The sequence below is a fragment of the Portunus trituberculatus genome, chromosome 46 (genome assembly GCF_017591435.1).
Source record: "Portunus trituberculatus isolate SZX2019 chromosome 46, ASM1759143v1, whole genome shotgun sequence".
NCBI lineage: Eukaryota > Metazoa > Arthropoda > Malacostraca > Decapoda > Portunidae > Portunus > Portunus trituberculatus.
Window position 1 is genome coordinate 14652924 of NC_059300.1, and position 18830 is coordinate 14671753.

An 18830-nucleotide genomic window follows, 5' to 3' on the forward strand; every position below is an offset into this window, starting at 1 on the left:
ACCGTCGTTCATGAGGAGGAAGAAGAGGACGAGTTTATCGACGTAGAGGGCAGCGACTCCGACCAGCCACCTTCTCCTGTCGAGCCTCCACCAACAGACGAAGGCTGGACAACACAAAAGAAGAACTCTGCCCCCAAAACACCTGCTGCCGAAGATGAACCAACACCCCAGTCGAGCCAACAGATTGAGAAGACTGAAGAACCTCACACCATTAATTACCTACTGAGAAAGAACACTGCCACCAGACATGAAAACACACAGCACAAAATAACTTTTTCAGACATCATAAAAAAAGAAGGGATAAAAAGAGAATATGATAGACACAAAGAAGCCGACAGCCAACCAGAGCACAGTCGGCCAACTTGACTGCCGTGGAGGACTCGCTACGTAGACGTCCTCTCCACTCCTGACACCACCGACACTGCAAGACCTTGCCTCTCCTGCCCACCGGCTCAACGATGCTGCACCACCTCTACAGAAGAAGACCAGCTCACCAGCTCACCACGGCACATCATCATCTTGCGCCTGGGTCAAGCCCCAGCGACTTTACTCTCCAATTAAAGCTCCCTTCTTATCACCCACCTATTCTTCCCCTATCCCCATTTCCCCCCTCCGCCTTTTCTATCTACATTCGATTCGATTCGATTCGCTAGAGATGGAGTAGGACGGATCTCCGCTGCTGCTCCCGTGGCCGGGAGGATCGGGTTTCAGCCAATCAGCAGCCAGCCTGCCCCGCCTCACTTTGAGCCCCGCAGTCATCACTCTCCAGTGTGAGCTGGTACGGGGAAGGTCTCCGTGCTCCACTCACAGTCCGGGAGCGGAGCTTTCGGCCAGGCAGCTGCTGGCTGCAAACTTCTGTCACTCATCTTCCAGCCAGTTAGTGGCGTGCAGGGCATGCAGAAGGTGATGTGTTTGTACAGTATTGTGCATTGTTGTGTATAGAGTGTATACTTTGGCAATGTAGTGTTGTGTTTTTCTTCGCAGTGCCATCCCATTTAGCGACGTGCTGTGCGTGCAGAAGGTGATGTGTTTGTGCAGTGCAGTGTAGTGTTGCGTAAAAAGTGTATTCAGTGGCAGTGTAGTGTTGTGTTTGTGCAGTACCAGCCCAGTTAGCGACGTGCAGTGCTTGCTGTAAGGGGATGTGCTTGTGCAGTGTAGTGCAATGTTGTGTATAGAATGTATACAGTGGCAGTGTAGTGTTGTGTTTTTGCGCAGGCTGGTTTTTTTTTTTTCCGTTGTCGTTTTACAAAGTGAGAGTTCAGTGCAGTGTTTTTCTATGTCTATGTGGTGAACTACATGGGCCATGGTGTGGAGTGAAGTGTTTTTATTTTTTGTATGTGTGTGTTTTACTGGGTCCATGTGGTGAACGACATGAGCCAAGTGAAAATAAAGCACCCGCACCTCACGAATGTAGGGGTTAGGAGGGCTCTACTGGGCATCCTGTCACCAGCAGTGATGGTCATGAAAGCCATTCCAGTCAGTGATGGTATTGTGATCCTCACACACACACACACACAGACAGGGATGCTGACGCCATTTTTCAGATGACATCCCTGATCATATGGCTGCGGAAGGATTCACCCCAAGATAATGTCCCAGCGAACAATTATCTGCTTTGGTCTGGACGAACTAGTGTACAGGAACCCAGCTGAGACCATTGCCGAAGAGGTGGGACTCCGCCATGGTTGGGCCAAGGTGGACAGCGTGTACAAGTTTCCACGCTCCTCCACCGTCAAGATTATCTTCAAAGACGCTGACATGGCCAAGAGAACACTTCTGGAAGTGCTCAATCTCTTCCATATTCATATCCCGGGCTACCAGACAAGGCAAGAGGATTTCATCCTGCTTCTGACCTGCAACAAATGCAACGTGGTGGAGGAACACCCAACTAGCAGTTGCCCCCGGCCAGCAGGCTACGTGCGGTGCTCCGAGTGCAGTAGCGAGGAGCACTCCTACAAGAACTGCACTGCTACGGTTAAGAAATGCCTCAACTGTGGTGGAGACCACAGTGCCTGGCCATGCAGTGTCCCCGTCGTAAGGAGGCCCTCAAGAAGAAAGAGGAGGTTGCTAGACAGGCTCAGGTGCGGCCTGGTGTTTCCTTCGCTCAGGCTGCACAAGTGGCGCTGGCCCCTGCTCCATCTGGACCTGCTACACCTAACCTCTCCAAGTCCCTGTCTGGCCTATTATGTGTTTTTAACGCACAAATGGCCAACATGTATAACCCAGCCTGGCCGCGAATGGGCTCCCAGACGTAAAATTGCTTCCCCCACCACCCATACAGGCCCCAGAGGGAATCATGAAGGCTATCTCTGGAGCCTTTACACAACTCAGCCAACCCACGAAGACTGACGCCGCTGCCTATGCCTCAGGGTCTGCTGCCACTGCCGGTCTGGACGTCACCACCTCTGTGGCTTCTTCCTTTCCCTCCCCATCTAGCAGTGAAGATGAGGATAACTCGGACCGTGAAGAAGAGCATAACAGCATCCAATTTGGCTTTGTTGCAAAGCGCAAAAGAAGGCTTCCATGTTCTCGCAGCAAGTTCGACCAGAGCATACGCCTAAAAAGCTTGATCCTCAGCCATACCGGCCCAAGAGAAATAGGAAATATGGTCCTGGAATTCGTCAGGGAGAACCTGGCCTCACTGAATTCCTGGATTGTCTTCTCGAATGAGGACTACTAGAGAGTCAGGTGCCACCCCCATCAACTCATAGGAGACGTGCTTGTTGGCAAACTACCTTCTGCACGTGAGTAATGCCATGACTATGAGTAATCCAGCACAACATTCTTTCCTGGGGAAACCATAAGTTTGACTTGACTAACACTTATAGACATTACTACCCTGATGTTATCCTTATCAACAGCCATGGACTTAGTAATGAGACAAGACTCAAAATACCAGCAAAACTTTTGCAACACTCAAAATTACGGGGTAGCTATAGCCGTAAAAAGCCAACTGCGCCAGAAAGTCGAGGATGATTTCTTATCTGAGACTCTTGTAATAAAGACTGACACACCAGATGAACCTATCATTATTGCAACTAGCTGCCTCACCCCATGACGACCTTACTTACCTCACCCAGACTTCCTTCGTCTACTCCGAAGACAGACATCACTTTTCTTAGTTGGAGACTTAAACACACGACATTCTTATCTTGGATACACCACCACCAACCAGGTTGGTAAACACATTGTAGAATACTTTCAACGACAAACTGCATGCCACATTGGCCCTCATTTCCCCACTATTTTCAACCATAACACTTTGTCATCACCTGACTTCGTTCTAACTAACAGAGCCAATTTCCTAAACTACGCTCTCTTACCAGGACCCCTGATGACTAGCGACCATATACCTATCATACTGGACATTTCTACCTCCCCCTTTACTAATCCCCACTTTTAAATATCACAGGACAGACTGGGATGCTTTTAAAGGAGACATCGCCTTACGGATGACGGACCTTCCTGACATCGCTTACGGCTCCATGGAAGATATTGACAATGCTCTGGACACCTGGATGACTACAGTAAGGACTACTGCTGACAGACACATACCATAGGCGACATACAAATTTAGGTCTGCCCCTAGGCCTTCTCGGACTACACAGCTGCTTAGAATCCAGTTTCAGGCACTGTGAGACAGGGCAATGCTGAGAGGGTGGACCCACGATGATTTTAGGTGGTACAACCAGCTATAGGTTGCAATGCAGGACTCATGTCAGATAGAGGCCCGAGAGCATTGGGGAAGGAAGTTGGCCTGCCTAACTGCCAACAACCAGGACCCCAGAAAGTTTTGGTAAGAGCTCAAGTGTCTCTCAGGAAAAACTTCAGGACCAGTCAGTTTTTTTAATAGATGCCACAGGAGACAAAATATTCACTAACACTGACAGAGAACAACTATGTACTTCAATATGGGACTGCATTTACAGGGAAGACTACAACGATGACTTTGACAACAATGACTGAGTGCTGGATTACATGGCCACTGCTGTGCAAAGGACATATCCTTTCGACAATGATGAGCCTGCTCATCTTACTGGCACCTCGCCTCTGGACTGCGTTATTTCCGCCCAGGAGCTGGATGCCGCCGTCAAAGGCGGTAGGCCGACCTGCCCTGGGGGAAGTAAGATTAACAGAACTATACTCTTGTATCTTCCAAATTCTGCCTTTACCAGACTGTGGGCAATTTTCAACGCCGCACTCTCTGCAGGGAACTTTCCTAATGAATTCAAGCAAGCCGAGATGAGGATGATCCTGAAAGCTGGTAAAGTTCCCACTCATCTGGAGAACTACTGTCTCATCTCTCTGCTTGAGGTCCCTGGTAAGTTACTGGAAAGGATCATCACCTCGTGGCTACGCATCCACTTGGAGACTGGTAACCTTCTTTATCCAGCACAGTACGGTTTTAGGAGCGGTAGGGGCGCTGTGCATGCCATCGCACTGGCCACAGAGACCATGGCTCTCCACCAAGCCAATAGGTCCTGATGTAACTTGGTACTGCGGAACGTGAGTAAGGCGTTTTACCGAGTATGGCACTTAGGCCTGAAGTTCAAGATACTTCACCTGGGTCTGCCTGCCCCAGTCGAGCACCTGCTCTGTGACTTCCTTGATGAAAGGATAGTGAGGATGAGAGTTGGGGGTCACCTAGGCCCTCGCCCTCGCTACGGGAGTTTTGCACAGGAGTGTACTCTCCCCCACTCTTTACAGCATCTACACCAGCAACTGCCGTATCTCAGGCGCTGGTATTAACGTATTTTATGCTGATGACATTTCACAGGTTGTTTACCATCCAGGCCGCTCCAGTAGGATGGCGAACACCCACACCAGCAGAGAGGTTGCCCGAGTCAACGCCTTTGAGAAGGAATGGAGGATCAGGACCGACATGGCCAAGTTCACCGTTGTGCCCCTTGCCACCAAGACCCCCGCCCCACTGCTGGTAGATGGGGATGATGTAGGATTCAGTCCAAGGGGCTCACTCCTAGGACTGTCCATTTCTACAATGTGCTACACTACCTACGTCTCCCAATGCATGGCAAGAGCGAAATCAGCTCTTACCAGACTATATTGCTTCAGACACTTGGCCACTGGTCTTAAGCTCCATCTTATAAAGCTCTAGTTATTCCTATTCTCTCCTATCCTCCTGTTCCTCTGCATGCTCTCTCCCATACAGCTATTAGCAGATTGCAAAAAGTGCAGAACAGCATCCTGAGGTTCGCCTTCAGGACAGGGTGGGACAACTTCACCAGCTTGGCATCGCTCCATGAGGCCACATCCCTCCCAGCCCTCAAAGTCCACCTCCATGAGATGGCTGCCAAACTCTGGCAAAGAATGGATAACGAAGGTTGGGACCAGTACCGGGTGCTGAGGGCTCTGCATGAAGAAACTCTGCACCAGCAGCATGCCTGGTTCCCCAGAAGTCTCCAAAGACTTGAAGAAGAACCTCCAAAACCCAGATACAGATGAATGTAGACTATCCTTAAAAAAGAAAAACAGTACTTTTTTTTTATTCTCCTCCCCCCTTGTTCCAGTATATGTAAACCTGTATCTTTTGCACTCCCCCTCACAATTCTTCCTCTCCCCCCTTGTTCCAGTATATGTAAACTTGTATCTTTTGCACTCCCCCTCACAATTCTACTGTATTTCTGTAGTACTGCTTGATTATTCCTCATACAGATCACCACTATCAATCACTGGCATGCCTGCCCCATACCACCTGTAGAACGCTGATGCTGATGATGCCTATCCCATTATGAGAAATCCCAGAGTCGAGATGATGCAGCACCCAGTGGAATGATGGCACTCTGGGACACTGCCAGGACAGATGACACTGACAGCACCCAAGTGCTGGTTTCTTCTGTGTGGTCTCCCCTCATGCCTCACGCCTCACGCCTTGAGTTGTTGGGACGCTGGCCTACGTTTCAGCAAGGGGTACAGGACCACCGGGAAGCTTGCAAAACTCCCGGCAGTGAGGCTGAGCTTCCGAGGCGCACAGCTGAAGGGTCTTGCCTGTATGGTGGGGCAGACCCGTCACAAAAGGCGGCCCTATGAACCACTCCACTCTACCACCGACTTCAACCCTCCTTCTGCAGTCCCCTAGCTGCAGGAATCACCAACTTTGACACCACCAGGAAGACACTCGCAAAGTGACCCTATATAGTGAATGTGCCACAAAAAAGAAAGACACACTAGTGCAGAGACACACACCTGTACAACAGGGATACACAACCACATACTTGCTTTTGTATATAGTACAATGACACAGCCACAACAGCATGGGTGGTTTTTCTCCGGGAACTCCAGTTTCCGCCCTGAAAGACATCTGTGCTGACTGTGGACACACTACACCATACTTATATTTCTGTATATGTTATATGATATTCTTTTACTATGCTCTCCACATTAACATATTATTGTACTCAAATGTATCAATGTATATATTGTAACCCTCCCTACTCTTTCACTCTCTCATAGCATTATGGGTGGTTTTCCTCCGGGAACTCTGGTTTCCACCCTTTACCCAGCACATACTACCCTATGACATTCATTACTTTGAAATAGCAGGCCGGACTGCCTGGCAACTCTACTCCTACTGTATTTCTGTATTTCCTCTCCTCTTTCTTCCAGTGTACCAGTCAGGTACACTCTACCCCCCTTCTTTGTAACCCCTCTTACCAAATAAACTTTGTAAACTTTCACCCTGCTCGCTGTCTGCTTGCCCGCTCTCTCTTGGCTTCTCCCCAGTTCTCCTGCGGACAGTCTGGTCCTCCGGTGCTTCTTCTCCCACAAGTTCGTCGTTCTGCTCCTGTCCTGCTCCCTTCGCCCCCTTATCATCACACAGTGTGTTCTCTGCTCTCTGCTCTTGTCCTGTGTATCACCTTGTACTGCCTGGTAATGTAGTGTTGTACCAGAGTAAACTTAAAAAGCTGTGCTAAGTGTTTCCTGCCTCCTGCCTGAGTCCTGGTGAGTAAGTGTACCTCGCTCCCCTCACTAGTCATGGACCTTCGCCAGTATTATCCCTTTGCTGCCCCATCCTTTGCTGTCCTGGTCTGCTGCAGATGGTAAGTGAGTTTATGGTTGTGGCTGTGGAAGCTGAGTAAGGACATTGGGAGTGGTGTCCCTGGTTGGGCGGCGATTGTAAGAATATAGTCGAACAGTTAAGGCGTTTTCAGTAGCGTCACTGCAAGGCCAAACATGTTTGAGTTCACGCTGAACAGGATAGTGCTGAGGACACCGTCGGTGGTGCCAGACGACCATGTCACTGTGATCTCAATCCCTGGGAGAAGTTATTGTACACATCAGTCGCCTGAGCCAGCACTGTGGTCAAGATGTAAACACAGCAGCATAGTGGAAGAGTTTGGAGATTTATTCCTTGATGGGGAGTATTATAGGTCACCAGTGTTTCATCATTTGTATATGCCGAGGGCCGAGCAGCGCAATACTCATAAAAAACAACAGGTCTTCAGTCCTGAAAGTGGTTTGATCTACGCAGGCTTGTTTTGAAGGTGTTCCATTGTAGATGTATGGCTGCGGTTTTCTGACGCCTATATAATTGAATTACATCAATAATTAGCAGATAATCTATTTTTACCATCATTTATTACTTTATGATATAAGGATTTGCCAAAATATTATAATTTTTTCACCTAATAATAGAAAAGTAACTCCATTATTGTATCGAAGTCACGACTAGAAGTATGGAATCGGACAACATCCACAACAAGGACGGATAGATGCGACATGTCACCAGCTACCACCAGCTCCTTAATTTATTTCACGCCGTATTTTTTATACCGGTTCTCTCCAGTATATCGCATAATATGTAAACGTAAATCTACATCTACAGTACCCACTTCTATGGCCTAACATATGTCTAACTATTCAGTTTTATTCGAAATGCAACTCCTCCTTGATCTCATTCCATGAGGTTGCTCCACGCTGATTGGCTAAAAAGCGTTTGCCAAACGAGAGCAAACGCTTTGGAAAGGCGTTTGCTCGCGTTTGCGAAAACTTTCCTTCGTTTGACTCCATTTGCCCCCAACCGCTCCGCTACTGAAAACACCTTTAGCTAAGTCAGTTGTACCTAATTTACTATGACAAGTAATGGAAAACTCATAATCGTTATAACAGAAGGTTATGAATTTATCACAGCCATGATTAAATTTATTGGTACTTTTCAAGACTTTTTGTTAGTACAAACCTTGGTGTGTAGGTGGCCTAGCTTCCTCCCACATCTCAATGTGGAATAAATCATCCTCTCTCTCTCTCTTATATAGGATCTAGAACTGCTGGAAATTATAATTTATGTGGGCTTTCTGGAGAACCTACCAAAATTCACTAAATTACAGCAATATTCAGGGATTAAAAAAATCATTAAGATTTCATATCTGGTGTTTCAGCAGGCAAGCAATAATATAGAAAAGAAGAGAAGTGGGGAAGTGGGAATAGGAGGAACAGCTAGGTGAGAAAGGTATTTCATATATGGTAATATTAGCTCAGAGTCTAAGGAAAAAAACTTCACACCCTTAATTTCTGATGTCTCCTTTATAGAGTGGGACAATGCTAACCTTACTTCAACCCCTTTGATTATTGTTTTTAAGCTACCTTATTTGTCCATTCAATCAATTTCTTCTCCACTGGATGGTAATTCAATATGCATTCCCTATATCCCTTACATTTCATATTTTCAGTGACTTGGGTTATTTCTAATGCACCCCACCTAGTCATCATTCTCTATATAGTTATTCTAGTGTTCTGCATGCAATTCTTTTTCAAACACTGTTTCTCGACTTAATAAGATCCTACATCCATTCAAGCCACATTTCACTTCCTAAAATCAAAATTTGTTGTGACCACTCCTGCTAGCATTGCCCTTATTTTGCAACCTAAACCGAAAAGAATATCCACTACAAGTCACCCTTACCAAGTCTATAGGTCATGCTTGTTAACTAACACTATATAAAGAGGAAGAGACATCTTCAGTTTATTGCTAAAAATATCATGTGATTAATGTTAAATAACTATATCCAGAAACTAGGACCTTGATTTATAAAAGCATAAGACTCAGGATGAAGTTCATAAAACAACATCATATATAAGAACACATATATTTGTATGAATTTAACTCACACCACAGTATAAAGGACTGTCCTTAGTGCTTGTTCTTCTATAATGGCAAAAGCAATGCTTATGGATGGAAGTCCAAGGCTGCTAATTGTTGTTTCTAAGCAGTTTTTGATTGGCTGGGAAATAATACTTCCATTCTTCACTGACTGGACAAAGCAACTTTTGATTAGCTAGGCATCTGCACGCTTACTCCCTATTGGCTGGTCATGATTCTATGGCACAATGTCACAGCCGGCACAAACATGGTTATCTAGTTCAGGCACTAAAATCCATCATAATACCTTACCATTTCATCTAAAAAAAAAAAAAAAAAAAAAAAAAAAAAGCCAGCCACAACAATAACTTATAGAATGAAGCATTCAAGCAAACAAGCTTATTACTAGGGTAAAAGTTGACAATGACTATGAAAGATAAGAAAAGCATTTCATAAAGAGAAGAAAAAAAAAAAAAAAAAAAAAAAAAAAAAAAAAAAAAAAAAAAGTGCATCTTCCTCAAGTTGCTGATGCACAGATATGGTGTTTTAAGCTGGGATCAGGGTCAGCACAGCAGTGTGGTGTTTGCCCCGCGACAAGCTCACACCATCACCACTGGCTACTTCCAAAGTTGTGAATATGCTAGCTATGTTCATATTATCCTCCTTTTCTTGAAGAACAGTCAATCAGGTTCCACACTAACTGGCTGTTTTTATTCTGTCATATCAGTACTTAAGTTAGTGATATGATCAGAGAAAAGATGAAATCAGTGAATCACAAAGACTGATATAAACAAGAATATATAAAGTTTATATACAACAGGGTTAAGCCATGTTAGAATATAAACCAAGTGCTAAGTACAGATATTCTGCAGGTCAAGATTCTATGACCAATTCAAATACCAAATGCTTAAACAATAACCTTATTAATTATGATGCTCAACAGCAGGTATGAACATGTATCACAAGTGATTTATCATTAAACAATAATACATCTAGATGGGCTTGCTTTGTGAAATCATGCTCTTTTCACCACAAGTGTTTCATTCCCATTGGGCCTTTTGTAGGCTTTTCAACAGAACACTTGGATAGAGCTGCAAGTCTCCCAACACTACACAGTATCACCATTTCCACCTCTTTGTGGTAGTACACTATTAACCAATCCAGCTTCTGGAGTTAATCAGTAGTATTACAAATTCCCTGTAAATCTTAAATAAATAGCAGAGTAAGCCCATACCATGTTGAAGGTTATAGCACCTAAAAATCAGTACTGCAATAGCTGTCAGGATTACCTACACCACATATTCAGACTATAGCACCAGGTGACGATCTGTTTAGAATTGCCAAATCAAAAAAAAAAAAAAAAAAAAAAAAAAAAAAAAAAAGGGTTTTGAAAGGAAAGTTATACACTCATGTGTGCGCACACAAGCATGCACGCACACACACACACGAATGCACGCACACGCACACACACACACACACACTATCAATTTATGTCCAAGTGGTGATGTCTGAGACAGATACTCCTCTATACCTAATTAAAATGATGGGCACTTCAGGAACTCTGATTATCATAATAGATACAGATAATACATACTGCTAAACTTTATAGAAATCAACAATTGTTTAATATGATAAAAATACCAATTATTACAGTACAAGTGTTAAATATGTGTGTGTGTGTGTGTGTGTGTGTGTGTGTGTGTGTGTGTGTGTGTGTGTGTGTGTGTGTGTGTGTGTGTGTATATATATATATATATATATATATATATATATATATATATATATATATATATATATATATATATATATATATATATATAAGATAAATTTTCAGTTTATAACATGAAATACTTCAGATTTTTAGGGAAGACAGAAAGTCCTTAAGTTAGCAGATGTACAATTTCTGGATTAGAATGGTGGCGGCCCATTGGGATAGCGCAGCATAGGGTCCAGGCTACGGGCAAAGTTGTTAGCCATGCTACAGGCATAGTCATCTTCTGAAGTCGGGACCAAGGAGGCCACTCCCAGCATGAGGAGCATCAAAGCTTGGATGGGAAGTGCTGCACGCATCACCCGGCCCAGGAATCTGTAGGAGCGACGCACCACACCTTCGTTGCCACCCTCAGCACCCAGCACATCACTGCCAGTAAACATAACATTAGGAAAGGGACACAAATACCTTGCATAAATTAATATCAACTTATCAAGGTTGTTATTTGTGCAGAAGTAAAATCTTTGAAAACATTATGAATCAGACACTTAACTCAGTTTCTTCTCATTTATCATAAATTCATAAATATATCTATATCTATATGTGTGTGTGTATATATATATATATATATATATATATATATATATATATATATATATATATATATATATATATATATATATATATATATATATATATATATATATATATATATATATATATATATATATATATATATATATATATATATATATATATATATATATATATATATACATGCATATATATATATATATATATATATATATATATATATATATATATATATATATATATATATATATATATATATATATATATATATATATATATATATATATATATATGGTGGATAAGATGGTGAGTGTGGGATTGGGCAGATTTCCATGCATAGGTTCAAATCCCACCACATACCGCCTTGAAACCTTGTCATTTATCGAGTGGTTTAAAGTTACCTACATGATATACAGGTTCTAGGTAGAAGTGCTATTGCCTTACATCAAAGATACCCTTGGATGGTGGTATAGGCCCTAATATGGGTAACACTATAAATAAAATTACCCGGGCCACTAATGAGTGGAAGCTGAACAGCACTTCCCATACTCTTCAAGTATACCTAGAGATGCTATAGGCCATAACATAAATATATACAGTAAGCCCCCACACTTGGCAAATCTCAGCTTGTCGAAATTCACTTTTGGTGGTAGGATGGCCACAGAGCACCGAGTGCACGCTTGGCAATTTGAATTCAAACTTGGCAGTCATCTGGCGACTGCATGGCGAACTATACGGCTCCCCGGTGACGTCAGATCTCTCTCTAAACCTATCAGAACGTAGTGTGAGAGTCCCCTTTCATCCATTTTGTTTGCGCTACCCTGTCTTCTGCTAGTGTGGGAAAGAATTATCGATTTACCGCCAACATGGCCTCTACCAGCACAACAGGTGGTACTGGTGGTGGTAAGGAAAATGATGGCGTGGGCAAGGACAAAAGTGGGCGAGGGAAATGGATGGAAAAACGGGAGTTACAGCCTTTATATCATGTCTTATTAGCTTTATTTATTGTTTATTGGTCTGTTTTCTAAATGCGTTCTAATATGTGAAGGCAAAAAATTTTATTTCAGCTCAAAAGATGGTATTTTATGAGTCAAAAGATGGACTTTGGCAATGACCAAAGACTGATTGAGGCATTTTTTAGGCAATTTATATGATATAAAAAACTCGTGCTTGGCGAAATTCACATCTGGCAGTTGTTTTGCCAGACTAATTAATTCACCAGGCAGGGAGGCTTACTGTATATATATGTGTGTGTATATATATATATATATATATATATATATATATATATATATATATATATATATATATATATATATATATATATATATATATATATATATATATATATATTGGCCTATTGTGCCTGTAGGTATACTTGAAGAGTATGGGAAGTGCTGTTTCAGCTTCCACCCATTAGTGGTGCTGGCAATTTTATTTATAGTGGTACCCATATTAGGGCCTATATCACCATCTAAGCACATCTTTGGTGTAAGGCAATTACACCTCCACCTAGAACATATATATACAGGTAACCCCCGCTTAATGAAGGTTCACACAACAAAATTTTGCTACAACGAATGTTTCCTTTTACTACCATCTGCTCGTTTAACGAACACCAAACTCACTTTAGCGAAATTTTATCCAGGTAATTTTTTCTAAGTTTGAAAGCCCCGCCGTATCATGCAAGCCGACAGGCTTTTGAATACACCAGCGCCTCTCATGGACAAAACATGCACCACTCATTCCCCAAGTTCAAAATAATAACAGCGTCAGCAGCAGCTCGTCTTCCCTCGCCCAACATGCTACCAAAACGCCCTGCAATGTTGCCTAGCATTGCTAAGAAGACCATGAAGTCTCTTACTCTCGAAGTGAAGATGGATATTATTCACAGACACGAGAGAGGTGAGAAAATTAACAGCATTGCTTGCCACCATGGCTCAACTCCATCTACAGTAATACTCCGCTTAACCCCTAAAGTACGGGGGATTGATTTACTTTCTGTCTGTTACAACGAGGAAAAATCACACCTGTCAAAAATACAGGCAACCCCCGCTTAACGAAGGAGTTACGTTCCTAAAAAACACTTGGTTAAGCGAAATTTCATTGAGCGAACCGATTATAACAAGTTTAACCCCTGATTTGAACTTCCATTGAGAGTAAGCAAAGCGAGAGTGCATCATAGTACAGTAAAAGGTTTAATGAAAGTAAAAATTATGAAGTTTAACATTTAGGTAGTTTAATTTAAGTCATTATAATGTACACTAATGTATGTATGTACGTAACTTTATAATGTTGATGATCTTAACTTTATGAAGGGAGGGAGAGTGAAATGGGAAATACACTAACCGGCAACCTGTGGAATGTAAACAAAGTGCACATCATGGTACCGCATACAAAACTTATGTACCACATTTCCACAAGGCTTTCCATTTTATCCATTGAAGAGTCACGAGTTCAGGTGGTTCTTTTAGCTTTCAAGGAAGATGCGGTCACACCGGCCTTCTTAATAGAGTCTGCTGACTTGAAAATAGTAAACAGTAGATGGAGTCAAGATGATGGCAAGCAATGTTATTAGTTTTCTGGCCTCTCTCTTGTCTGTGAATAATACCCAGCTTCACTTCGAGAGTAAGACACTTCCTGGTCTTCTTAGGAATGTTAGGCCACATAGCAGGGTGTTTTTGTGGTAAGTTGAACTAGGGAAGATGAGCTGCTGGTGACGCTGTTATGCTTTGACTGGGGAGTGAGTGGAGCGCGTGATCTTGATGTTACAGGTGACGCAGAATTTCTTCTGAGTCAGGCCTCTGTATTGGCAGCGCCTGTGTTGTCCACGAGAGGCTTGATCTTGATCTTTATTCTACAGGTGTTTCAGGATTTCTCCTGAGGCAGGCCTTAGTACCAGCAGCTCCTGGTGTATTCAAAAGCTGTCAGCTTGCATGATATGGTGGGGCTTTGAAATTTGGAAAAAATTTACCTGGATAAAACTTCGTTAAAGCGAGTTTTGTGTTCGTTAAACGAGCAGATGGTAGTAAAACGAAACCTTCGTTGTAGCGAAATTTCGTTATGTGAACCTTCGTTAAACGGGGGTTGCCTGTACTAAAAATATTTTTTTCTAATAAAAACATATTTCTTTGTGTTATTCTGAGTACAACAATGTAATTTTCAACATGTTATGACCTCTGAGAGCAAAGTTATTGCATATAAAAAAACATTCATGGCAAAACCCGCCGCTAAGAAATACCCCCCAAGCTAAGATAACACCGCACTCTCTCTCTCTCTCTCTCTCTCTCTCCTTTTGGGCATTTGAATTTGATGTAAAAGTAGAAACTTTTGCACTTTCATGTCAAGAAAATGCTAACTCTGATAATTATATGAAATTATGTGTAAAACAGGAAAAGAAAAAGAAACCACATATTACAAGTATTGTGGATTTCTATAATAATTGGAATCTGGCAACTCTTATTAGCAGTGGGATTCACGTGACTTGGCCGACAAGCACATTCCTGTAGAGGCAACCAGGGTGACATACACCAGCGCATTGCTGGAGGGGAATAGGCTACGTGAGGTCTATGAACGTTGCTGTGAGGGTTGGTCTCTGTCTCCCAGATCACTATCAGAATCATTACTGGAGTCTTCACTTACTTCTGTCTCCGTAAAAAAATCAGTCTTCATTTTCATCACTCCTCAATGTCATTACCGAGTAACACTGACATAACATCACTCGGAGTACCGTTTCCTCCCTCCGGGTGATGGGGGTTGCCAGATGTCGCCTCAAAATGGGAAAAGATGTCTCATTGTGAGGGAACATATGTCTCAAGGCTCAAGCAGATGAGCGAGAAAAGATGCCAGATACCTCCACTTGCCCCAGGACCAATAGTGAGGAGGAGAGATTCAAACGTTTAGTGCGGAAATATCATGATTACCAGTACGATCCCCGCCTCTCCGCACGTGATGCTACAATCGTACATATACGATCACCATACTTTAAGGGTTAACGAACATTCGTCTAACAAATTTCCGGTTTAACGTACTATATAAAGTTAGACCAAAACGTCCGCATAATGTACAACCACATCCGATTTAGCAAATTTTTTGGGTTTGAATTTGCCAGGTGAGGGACTGAAAGCAGCAGCTTCGCTGTGATTAGCTGGCTCCCCGCCTGTCCCTAGCGCTCCTGGAGCTGGATCCAAGATTCTTTAACAACGTCAGAGCAACCTCCTGCCGCGAAATGGCATCCATGAACGCTTGGAGGGATGGTGATAAGGTTGCTCTGAGGTTGCTGGGAACACCACCTATGGAGGTGGTGTTACTGTCTTATACATATATGCATTTATGTTCACAAAACATTTCTATTAGCTTTTTACAAACCTTGCCCCCAAGAAAGGATTGTTTTGTAATGCATAAAGTGAAATCTTACGTGGAATACCAGAAAATAAAGCAGAGATGAGATCGCCCACAGACTCACGGTGACTCGGCCGCTTCTTCTTCTTCTTGTGACCCTTTTTTGCTTGTCGTGTTGTCTTTCACCACGAAATTTATGTTTCCACTCCTCTATTGACTGCTATAATGGATATCATATCTTAGTATTCATATACGCTCATACCATGAGGATAACCTGGACTCCATGGCAGTGAGCAATTGTGAATTAATAATGAAATACTGCGGTATTTCACTTTATGCATTACAAAATAATCCTTTCTTGTGGGCAAGGTTTGTAAAGAGCTAATAGAAATATATATAATTTTTTTTTAACCCCATGTGGTATGTTGGGGACCAGCCCAGAACGCATCCCCGCTATTTCCATTATTTCCTATGAGAAAATTACGTCTGCTTAACGAATTTCCGCTCTACGAACAGCTTTGACACCCCCTATCCTGTTCGTTAAGCGGAGTATTGCTGTACTGTCTACTATTTTCAAGTCAGCAGACTCTATTAAGAAGGCTGGTGAGACCGTATCTTCCTTACAAGCTAAAAGAACCACCTGAACTCATGACTCTGCAATGGATAAAATACAAAGCCTTGTGGAAATGTGGTACATAAGTTTTGTATGCGGTACAATGATGCGCCCTTTATTTACATTCCACAGGTTGCCAGTAGTGTCTTTCCCGTTTCACTCTCCCTCCTTTCATAAATTTAAGATCATCAACATTATAGTAACTTACATACATACATTAGTGTACATTATAATGACTTAGTCTTAAATTAAACTGCCTAAATGTTAAACTTCTTAATTGTCACTTTCATTAAACCTTTCACTATACTATGATGCACTCTCACTTTGTTTTCTCTCAGTAGAAGTTCAAGTCAGGGGTGAAACTTGTTATAATTGGTTCGCTTAACGAACGTCTTTTTTTAAGAACGTAACCTGTTCGTTAAGCGGGGGTTGTATATATATATATATATATATATATATATATATATATATATATATATATATATATATATATATATATATATATATATATATATATATATATATATATATATATATATATACTCAACCCTCGAAACAACGGACCTCCCATCAACGGATTTTGCAAACTATGGACAAATTCTGGAGTCCGGTTTAATCTATGGATGAATATTAAAATGCGTGCGATTGTCCGTTCCCGGCAAATTATTGTCCGGTAGAAGGCGGGTCAGTCGCGTCATCAGCTGTTGGCCGCCATGTCTTATCTTTAGTCCGTGCATTTTCAACCAACACCGAACATTGTCCATGCTCATGTCATCTATTTTAGGTTATTTGTTGTACTTAATGATTTGTAATACTGCTTGAATGATTTCTTAATGATTACACAGTATTTTACGTACATTTTATAGTTTTTTATGTACTTTTGCAAAGAACGGACTTTTGCAATCTACGGACAGGGTCGTGCACGCATTTGTCCGTTGTTTCGAGGGTCGAGTGTGTGTATGTATATATATATATATATATATATATATATATATACAGTAAGCCCCAAAATTTAGTGAAATCCAGCTTAGTGAAACCCTTATTTAGCGACTATCTGGAACAAGGCCAAGCCCTAAAGTTTAGCGATTTTCTCTCATATCTAGCAAATATACCGCGCTACACTGTCCCGCCTCCCACTCGCTCTGAGCCAATTGTACCGTCTCTTGCTCGCTCTGAGCCAATCGCATGTCTGTTTGGCCGTGACGTCAGCCCCACAGTGCCTCCAGCATTCCCGCTCGACACTTGAGCTATTGTGTGTTAATCCAGCGTGTGAACTCATTTTTTGTTCTCCCATCCTCGCTGTTTACGAGTTTCGCTATCACCATGGCCTCCACTAGTGGTTCAGGGGGTGCTGATTCTCGTGAAGGTAGCGATGTTGCAGCTGTAAATGGGGACTCGAAATGGGGACTTTGGGCGGACGAAAGACTGATTGGTATTTTTTCCTATTTAAAGTAGTATTCAAATTTGGCAAAATTCCAATTTAGCTATGGTTTCTGCAGACTAATAGGATCGCTAAATGTGGGGACTTACTGTATATATATATATATATATATATATATATATATATATATATATATATATATATATATATATATACAGGCAACCCCCGCTTAACAAAGGGGTTGCGTTCCTAAAAAACCCTTCATTAAATAAAACTTCGTTAAACGAACCGATTATAGCAAGTCTAACCTCTGACTTGAACATCCACTGAGTGTAAACAAAGTGAGAGTGCATCATAGTACAGTGAACAGTTTAATGAAAGTAAAAATTATGAAGTTAAACATTTAGGCAGTTTAATTCAAGTCATTATAATGTACACTAATGTATGTACTATGTACGTAACTTTATAATGTTGATGGTCTTGAATTTATGAAGGGAGGGAGAGTGAAACAGGAAAGACACTAACTGGCAACCTGTGGAATGTAAACAAAGGGCACATCATTGTATCACATACAAAACTTATGTACCACATTTCCACAAGGCTTTCCATCTTATCCATTGTAGACTCATGAGTTCAAGTAGTTCTTATAGCTTGCAAGGAAGATACGGTCTCACCAGCCTTTTTAATAGAGTCTGCTGACTTGAAAATAGTAGAGACAGTAGACGGAGTCAAGATGGTGGTGAGCAATGCTATTAGTTTTCTTGCCTCTCTTGTGTCTAAATAATATCCAGCTTCACTTCGACAGTAAGAGATTTCCTGGTCTTCTTAGCAACGCTAGGGGACATTGCAGGGCGTTTTGGTGTAAGTTGAGCGAGGGACGACGAGCTGCTGTTGATGCTGTTATTGTTTTGAACAGGGGGAGTGAGTGGTTTGCGTGTTGTCCATGAGAGGCGCTGGTGTATTCAAAAGCCTGTCGGTCTGCGTGATACAGTGGTGCTTTCAAACTTGGAAAAAATTACCTGGATAAAACTTCGTTAAAGCGAGTTTGATGTTCGTTAAACGAGCAAATGGTAGTAAAATGAAACCTTCGTTG

At 42.2% G+C, this 18830-nt stretch overlaps 1 protein-coding gene across 1 annotated transcript in view; it reads right to left on the bottom strand.

Moving 5' to 3' along the window:
* Nucleotides 1-9088: 9088 nt before the first annotated feature.
* Nucleotides 9089-18830, bottom strand: part of LOC123520114 (nesprin-1-like) — a 346042-nt gene continuing 336300 nt past the window's right edge. The window contains 1 exon segment of the mRNA XM_045282036.1: nucleotides 9089-11237. Coding sequence (XP_045137971.1) covers nucleotides 11006-11237 — 232 coding nt within the window. The 3' untranslated portion in view covers nucleotides 9089-11005.